Here is a 9877-nt window from a genome sequence, read left to right on the forward strand (position 1 = left end):
GATGCAAGATTGCTATGAATCCAGACACTCCTGCATCAAGCATATTCCCCCATGTTAAAGATATTTCATATGCCATATGAGGATAAATTTATTTAAGGTAGGATACACCCAAAAAGACAAGCACGTTATCATAATAATATGCCCTAACAAAGGAAAAATCAAAGGATAATGAGCAAAGGACATAAAACATGGAGTGGTTTTTCTTATCTCTGGGGTCAGTATGCTTTTAGGATAAATAATGTATATCTTATCTCTGGGCTTAGTATGCCTTTTAGGATAAATAATGTATATCTTGTATATATATAGATAGAAATATCCTCATCTACCAATGAAAGAAAAACCACCATGGAATAAGTGCACACATGTCTTTTGAGTCAACATGGGAAAGACCAAAATAGATCTCAATGCTTTGCATCATCTTCTTATAGACAACACTAGGGACAACAAATAGAAGAATTAAGAGATAAAATAGGAGAGAGAGAGAGAGAGAGAGAGAGAACCTATGACACAAATGAAGCTAATCATGCAAATCATCTGCCTCCCAACCTTAGTCATCACTATTTTTGGGAAGGTGGATGACATGCAAGAGGACCCATGTTGAGCATTGTAGATGGAGCTATCCCAAGTTCCAAGCAACAACCAGGCTCTAATGATGAGTCACTTTATCTGTTACGTGGAGATAGGATTAATATTTTTGAAATTTGTTTCAATAAATCATTCTCAAAATTAATATATTCATATTCATCATCTAAATTATTAGTAGCAACATTTTCATCATGAACAACATTCTCACATATTTCATCACCAAGATTCACAACAATAGGAGCTATAATAGGAATATAACTTGAACCATCATTTTTCTTAATCATTTTACATCTTGGAGATTTGGGTTGAAGCTCTTGGTTAGGAGAAGGTTGAGAAAATGTTATTATGTCAATAGTTGGTGTCTTTAGAGAAGAAATTGTTTGAGAAGCAAGTTCACAAGCCTGAGCATGACATCTCCATTTGTGTTCTCTTGCACAATGGTTTCATTTAGTTTTAGTTGATGGTTGTGAAGGTTTATGTTCAACTGGCATAAAATTCATTTCCTCTTTTAAGGAAGGATGTGGAGGAGAAGGTTTTTTAGGTTGAATAATAGGATATGCTAGGCACTTCCCTTTGTAAGATATAGGAGATTGAACCACACCATATAAAGAATAATACAAGGTATTAGAAGGATACCAGGCCCATCATGAGGAAGAGGAATAGGTCTATCCTTAAGAGGAATAATATGTTTATCCTTAGGAGGAAAATTAGGTTTATCTATAGGAGGAAGTGGGAGACTATTTTTAGGAGAAGGAATATGGTCATTGATTGGAGGAAGACTAAGTGTTGGATTTATAGGTTTACTCAAGGATAAAATCATGTAATTTTTCCATTTTTGATAGGATTTAAAGAGAGCATCACTTCTAGGTTGAAGAGGTTGGAATTTTTTAGACCAAAATAGTCAAGAAAAACATCTCCATTCCTCACCATAGGTTGATACTATTGTTATATGGAGCCTAATCAAACTTGGAGGTTAAAATTTCCCTACTTCTATCGGTGCAGTTCACCCCATATTTTTTGACGGGGGTTTGGGGGCAGCACCCCGCAAGGCGAAAGGGACTTATTATTTGATAAAGGCTTCAGGTGTTATTTTTCTATTGGTTGACATTTTGTAACCCTAATTTTGTAAACGTCATAATTCTTGATAAAAAGGCTAAGGGTTAGGGTTTTTTGTAGAGAATTTTGTAGTACTTTTTCTATGTTATTGATTTGCAAGGGGATTGTTGTTTGTAATCAGTTTTAATTCACTAAATAATAATATTGGAATCTCTATTTGGTGGATATAGACTGAGATTGGGTGAACCATGTTAAAATTGTCTCCTCTTTTTTATTATTTCTGTGTTTTTCATTCCTGTGTTTAATATTTATTTGTATAAAATTGATATTTTCTGCATGCAATTTCTAATAGACACGTGTTATGGTTAACAATGATAATTTTATCATCATGACAAAATTTCAAACATTTATGGGCAGTAGAAGCAATTGTTTCATGGAAGAGAGCCAAGGGTGTCCCAACTTCACACGTAATTGACTAGATGTAGGAATGATATAAAAGACAACATCTATCACAACTTCAAACAAAATTGATTGGATGTAAGAATGATATAGAATACAAAATCTAAGAACTTAGTGATAACCTCAATAGGAAGTGTGATAGAACCAATAGAAGGACAAGAGAAGCCATCAAATGATGGTAAGAAAAGTTGCTTGATTGCTCAAATTGATGAAAGTTGGTTGTGACATAGTAGAATGTGTCATGTCAATTTTGACTACATGGTAAGGATAAGTTCTACTCAAGCTATTAGAGATATACCTAAGATTGTGAAGCTTGCTAATCTAGTATGTAAGGAATGTCAGATGGGAAAGAAAAAACAAAATTCATTTAAGTGTAATTTGTATTCATCTAATGGATTGCTAGATCTTTTTCATACGGACTTATGTGGTCCTACTATAGTGAGAAGCATGCAGGGAGAAAGTTTTTTCATGTTGTTTATTGATGACTATTCTAGGATGATGTGTGTTACCTTTCTAGGGAATCAATCTGAAGCATTGAAGAAATTCAAGTTATTCAAAGCTAGAGTGGAGACTGAAACAGGATTGAAGGTGAAGTGCCTAAGATCTAACATAGGAGAAGAATTTACATTAGGAGAGTTTGACACATCCTGTGAGAGAAATAGAATTAGAAGACAGTTATCTACTCCCAAAACCGCTCAGTAGTATGGAGTTGTCGAAAGGAAGAAATAAACTAACTTGGATGAAGGAATTGGAAAGAAGATTAGAGCCTAAGAAGAATATTGCCTACCAGTGGAGAAGTTAAAGAGCCTAAGAAGAATATTGCCTACCAGTATACCGCCCTCATCTACCAAATTGAAAAATAATAATATGAACATAAATCCATAGGGAGTGGATATACAGGTGTCTTCTGGACCTTCTACCAGGACAGGAAGTAGAAACTACTAGAAAAGTGCCACTAGGTTCATGATGGAGGTGCTTGAAGAAATAAACAACAATATAATTGAAAAGAATTCTAAGCTCATGAAAGCTCTTGGTTAGTTTTGTGTTAGGTTTTTGGTAGTTTGGCCCAAGTTTCTTTTTTTTGTTAGTTGGGCTCTGTGGTGTGTTTCCCCTATTTTTGTTGTTGTTTAGCTGTTGTTACTATTATGGTCTACTACTTGTTCATTGCTCTTTATGGATTTGGGTTTTGCATCCTATAAAACCCATTTTATCTTAATAAAAAATTAATAAATTAATCTAATTAAATTAACAAACATTGTTGAACATAAGCAATATTGCAACAAAAATGTGAGTTGATGAATATGTAGATCCATGTAATAAATTAAAGCTGTCAATTTTTAGTAATGAGAAGAACATGAGTATCAATTTAGTAAACATAAGTGCTCAATTTTTACAGAGAGAAGAACATGAACATTAATGTAATAAACATAAGCACTGAATTTTTAGTAATGAGAAGAACATGACCATCAACGAAATAAACACAACCACTCAATTTTTAGTGACTATAAGAACATGAGCATCAATGTAATAAACATAAGCGCTCAATTTTTAGTGTGATGAGGATAGCATGTGTTTCAATATAATAAACATTGATAGCACTCAATTTTTAGACAGTGACATGGATGTCAATATAATAAATACAAGCTCTCATATTTTAGTAATTGGAACAACATACATATCAATATAATAAATGTAAACTTTCACTTTTTAAAAACATCGTCTTTACTAATGTTGAAAATTAAAGTGATACTTATTTTTTTTTAAAATATGTTAAATAGATTCAGATAATTTAAAATTTATTATAACAATTTGATACAAAAATACTTAAGTTCTTTTGAAATAAGCAAGCTATATCTAAATTAATTATATTGTTATTGTAAAATTAAAACTAATATTTAAATATTATAAAATTTAAAAAACATATTTCTAAATTATTTACTACCATTATAGCTTACAAATTACAAATATATATTATTTTATCTCAAATAAATATGTATCCAAACGTAACTTTAGAAAATAAAAAAATGATATAGAAAAATTAAAAACACTTGAATGGCTAAATGTTTAATAATTTAATTCTAATTAAAATCTCACAAAAATATAATACCTAAATGAGATAGAAATTTAAATTCAAAAACTATGAGTTTACGGGTCATAATAAAAATTAACATGATCTCAATAAATCCTAATTAAAATGGAGAAATGAGAAATAGAGTAACTATGGATGAAAGTATCACATAAACAAATATGAATGTTAGTAGCCCATGACTAGTAATTTAAACTTTGGTATTTTTTTCATCTTTCTTGTCTTATTCCTGAAGAAGGTGCAATCAAAAGGAAATGACCTAAAGTACTTCCTCTTAGAATATCAATTGTGGCAACTCGAAATCAGCCATGCAATTAAAGACAAATTCACTATTTGATTATTGAACAAGTTGATACAAAAATACATAATTTCTTTTGAAATAAGAAATATATATGCAAATTAATTATATTATTATTGTAAAATGAAAATAATATTTTAATATTACAAAAAGTTTAAAAAATAAAAACTAATTATTTATTAAAATTATAGCATACAAATTATAAATATATATTATTTTATCTCAAATAAATATGTATCCAAAAGCAAATTTATAAAATAAAGGAATAATATACAAAAATTAAAAACACGTGAATTACTAAATGTTTCATAATTTAACTCTAGTTAAAATCTCACAAAAATATAATATCTAAATAAGATAGAAATGTAAAGAAACAAACTTTTCATATTTAGCAAAAGGGACAATGTGAAGAAACATTTATATATATTAATTAAGATAAAATTTTGTCTTATTTATTTTGAAAAATGTAAAGCAATTCGATAAAAAATCTAAAAAAAATACAATCTGTTTCAAAAGAATGAATATTTGGATTTTTGTTTAAAATGGTTGAAGAAGACAGAAGATATTTTGTTTGTGGAAAAATAAGTATTGGACATTATGCTATCAATTTAAAAGATAAAATTGTTAAATTAGGATGATCTCAATAAATCAAAATTAAAGGAGAGAAATAAGAAATAGAGTAACTTTAGATGAAAGTATAACATAGACAAACATGGATGTTATTATCCATTCCAATCTTTCTTGTCTTCTTAATTAGGTGATTATCCACTTCTCCTAAGAAACATTAACAAGAATAAAAGTAGCACCAAAAAGAAATGACCTTAAGTACTTCCTCCTTTGAACTAATCACCAAACCACATTTCACAAATGGAGACTATAGAATTAGTGAGCTTGAACATTGTCTCTTGTGTAAAGAGGAGGACTCCTGAGAATGCATTTGTTTGACAACCATTCATTTGAATAGAGAATTAAAGAAATATTTCATAGAAAAATATAATATGAATTGGAACATTTTTTGACACAGTCTAAAATCATGAATTGCAAGGGTTAGTGTCTTTATTTATTCTTATACCTAGTTGTATTAAACAACTATTTATTAAAATTATTTAAATAGTGATATAATAATCATTTTATATAAGCTTTATCTAGAAGATTAAAAAATAATACTGAATTTACTCTATAATTTTTCTTCAAAAGAAAGAAATTATAAAAAGATAAATTTGCAATAGATTTATTACCTTCTTTTCAATTGAGAAATTTTCTAAATTGATTTTTGTTCATAAAAAAAATATTTCATATTCATGTTTAAATTTATAAATTACCAATGTTTTGTTCAATCACAACAAACATAAAATGTTTCTCTTTTACATATCTATAAAAAAAAATTAATTTCCATAGTGAAATATTTGAGAACTTAAGAAAAGATTTATTTCTAAATTTTTTTTCTTTATTTATATTTAAAGATTTATATCTACATTTATTTTGTTGATTTTTATTAGTTGTGATTAATAAATTTAATAACTTGTTAAGAAAGGAGCTTTGCTTAAAGGTGATCTAATAAATAAGCTTTATAAAGAGATATAAAGATAACGTGAATACTCAGCATGAAAGGAAAAAAGATTGTAAAACATTTCTTAAGAAAATTATTCATAATAATATTAAAAAATTAAATTTAAATTTTATCTTGTTATAATAAATTAAAAACAAAAAAAATTCATTTTGAATAGAATATTTAAAAACAAAATTATTTGACGCTACTAAAATTGAATATCCTTAGTAAACTTTAATTGAACAGATCAAAAATTTAAACTGTAATAGATATCAAAAAATAAAAAAGTCAACTAAGTAGTAATGATTGTAATTCCCAAAAAGTTAACCTGGCCAGGAAAAATTGTTAAAATTAATTACAATCATTCATCCCCTTTCGTTTTATAAAAAAAAGGGGGGTTGTTCACTACATGAGGAATTGAAGTTCCCTTGTATTGCTTGGCGCATACGCTAAACGGTATATGCTTATCACCATACAAAGCAATCAGGAATAAGATGCTTTCTCCTGAAACCGAATAAGTCCAAAATTTTGTAGAACAAAACCTAATACCTTACTCAAGATCTGGAAAATCATAAACCTAGTTCATATGCATTTACACGTTCATACGGCATTTTTAAGACTATCATAGCAAAATAAGCCTATAATAAACCTAGTTCATATGCATTTACACGAAGGGATCTGGAAAATCTTGTCAAATCCCAATGGCAGATTATTAATTATGCTTTCCTATCAAATGAGTAAATTCATTTCTTGTAATAAGTAGATCCGACGTAGCACTAGGACTTTTAGAATGTTCTTGGTTTGGGATTAAAACTATGAACCTCCAAATCTGCGAGGGCAATTCTGATATGGGGGGAGATAAGAAAAGAATGGAGCCGACATATGGTGGTCTTGATCCATAGTTAAAAATGTTGCATGGTCAAGACCTTAGGATGACAAATGGGTTTATGAAGGGGTGGAGTAATGGCATTCTCAGTGCTTACAGTGCTAAATTCAGAGTGAATGAGGCATTTATTACCAAAATTGTTGACGGGGATATAACAAAAAAGATCTCATGAGTCTCTAGGCTGAGATTATCATGAGGTACATAACTTTGGATGGATGTTTTGTTAGTAGTTTTTCTTACATCATTATTTTAAATCATTTTAGGCATGATAGGAAAATTCCTCACTGGAGGATAGTCTGGAGCATAGTCTTTAACATGATGCCAAAAAATATTGATAATCTCGTATTGCATGAGGGGTGATAACCCTAAACCCTCAGCCAATCCAGCTAATCTTGATGTTCATGTGGTGTTGGACATGGACAAACCTTAAAGTGCTTGATGAATTTGATTATTGGCCCTCGGAAGATGAGGGACCCCTCCGAAGGCTACCCCTAGTACCAATAGTAGCAGGAAAAGTAAAACTGCAAATAATAAGTTCAAAACCACTCCCTCCAAACCCCAAGAGCTAGACCCCAAAAGATTTAAAAAGAAAAAAGTGGGGAAAGTCGTAGAGACAAAAGGCAAAGGGGAAGAAGAAATTAAGGGGAAGATAGCTAAACAGAAGTTCCGTTTGTATTACTTGGCGCATACGCTAAACAGTATGCTTATCACATACAAAACAATCAGGAATAAGATGCTTTCTGCTGAAACCGAACAAGTCCGAAATTTTGTTGAACAAAACCTAATACCTTACTGCAGATCAATGGCATTTTTTAGACCATCATAGCAAAATAAGCCATTGATCACTAGAGTAACAGTTCCTGGCCTATAATAAACCTAATTCCTATGCATTTAGAAAGGATGAGGGTTGTTTCCTACTCTATAATAAACCGCCTCTATCAGGATGCAGAGGAAAAAGTTCCAAAGTTCTCTGCGCTTCTTCTTCTTCTCCCTGGACATAAGTGGACAAAGTTATAAGTTAGTAATGCAATGAGTTTCTTATCAAATAAGAAAAATTGTTAAAGGAATCCAGTTACTTACCTCTACATTAACCCTGTTTTCCAACAGGTTTGATTGTGCAGAGCAATCAGAATCTGAAAAACATATTTTTATATCAATAGAATGATTTGGGGAAAAAAATCTTACCAATAATAAATAGAGCTACAAAAGTAAATCTAAACAAACTTCATTAGGTATAAAATTTAAAGCTAGAGGATTCTTCAGACTGATTACCCTAGCCTGGGCCTAGCTTTTATTGAATTCATGTGCTGATAAACTAATTTGTGTATTCTATTCTATATTTCACATCGTCATTCAGTGATCTATCATTAGATAAATGAGAACTCACACAGAGATTATTTACTTGCAAACCCCAATTCCAGATTTAAAAACAATAATTTTGACGACCAGACATGGATTATCTAAACCTTCCAACTTTATTAATAACTTGTATATAACTTCTGTAACAATATATAAAAGTATATCAGTAAGAAGATCACATACTTGTGGCTTCTGATTGTTGTTTTCTGCGTTTCTCTCGAGTACCTTCATTGCGAAACCAATAATATACATTTTTGGCTTCCGCTTTCCCATAACGCTGTAGATGAGAGGTAATTTCATCTATATGGGCTTCACACGGTGGTTTTCTTGTTCCAGAAGCCCACATAGACTCTAATATCCGCTTTTGCTCCAAGCTTGGATTCCATTTTCTGCTTTCTACCACACTTGAATATTGAAGTAAATCCCTTTGCCTTGTACTCTCCTCTACACTCAATGGAAGAATTACCCTGGGCACTACAGCCAAAAATGGAAGACCGTCATTGTAATGCTGTAAAAGGGGAAAAAAAAACTCAAAATTGAAAGAATAATTTACTTACCTGCAGACTTTCCCCGATCCATTAAGAGCTTTCCACTGGAACAACCCTGCAACAGAAAATTTATCTATGGGGTCCTAGATAATAAACCTTCACCTTCTAAGCCGTTCAAACAAGTGAACCCTATACTACAGATGAAAAGGCGTTGGAGAAAATGGACATGGCCACATGAAATAAATAGGTAGACGGTCACATGGAACTTCTACGTGGATGATTAACCGACCCCAAAATGGATACCAAGAGTGGATACCATTGCATTAGGATTTAGGATGGTGTTGAGTGGAAGACTACATTTGAGACCAATGAAGGATTGTATAAGTGGTTGGTCATTCCTTTTGGACTCATTAATACATCAAGTTCATTCATATGCCTAATGAATGAAGTACTAATGGATTTTATACGTAAGCTTTGAATTACTCTAGAGAAGCTTTGAATTACTAGAGAAAAAGGTGATGGAACACTTAGTACTAGACTTATCAGATTTCAACAACGTATTTTACGTGGATTGTGATGCGAGTGGTAATGCTATTAGAGAAAACTCCTTAGCCAAGAAGAGAGGAAAATTGGTTATTTTAGTGAGAAGTTAAATTATGCCCAAAGAAGTGTAATAGTGAAAAATTAGTTTTTCCACCCCAAAGAGGATGAAAACTGCTAGTTTTATGGCTTAATGACCATTACATTTAAAAGAGGGTTGAATACAATTGATTTTGTCACAAAATAGAAATGATAAGGCCTGAAAATATTGATTGGATTCAAGGGGTGGATTTGTTTGCTCTCTTTTGTGAGTTGAGTTGCTGAAATTAGGGTAAAATGCTGAAAATGAAGATAAAAACAAAGAATCGATGAGATATAGATGTAAGACTGAGACACACACCTGGGTCTAACAAATATAAGCAAATTCGGATTGGATCCTTGAAAGAGCTCCCAAAATGTTAGGATCGTATTGAATTTAGCCCTAGTCCTCCAAACTTTGCACTTTTTGTGTCTACAACTCCATACCTATTTCCTACCCATAGAAAGAAAGCGAAATAGGTTGGGAATAGGC

The 9877-nt window shown here is 31.1% G+C and overlaps 1 protein-coding gene across 1 annotated transcript; it reads right to left on the minus strand.

Moving 5' to 3' along the window:
• Positions 1–7663: 7663 nt before the first annotated feature.
• On the minus strand, positions 7664–8960 carry LOC131054776 (WUSCHEL-related homeobox 1-like). The gene is made up of 4 exons (XM_059217946.1): positions 8836–8960; positions 8462–8752; positions 8000–8052; positions 7664–7910 (listed from the first exon to the last, which is right to left on the minus strand). Exons 1-4 carry the CDS (start codon positions 8855–8857, stop codon positions 7839–7841), a joined length of 438 nt encoding a protein of 145 aa, XP_059073929.1. The 5' UTR covers positions 8858–8960; the 3' UTR covers positions 7664–7838.
• Positions 8961–9877: the final 917 nt, after the last annotated feature.

This window comes from Cryptomeria japonica, chromosome 3 (genome assembly GCF_030272615.1).
Source record: "Cryptomeria japonica chromosome 3, Sugi_1.0, whole genome shotgun sequence".
Taxonomy (NCBI): domain Eukaryota; kingdom Viridiplantae; phylum Streptophyta; class Pinopsida; order Cupressales; family Cupressaceae; genus Cryptomeria; species Cryptomeria japonica.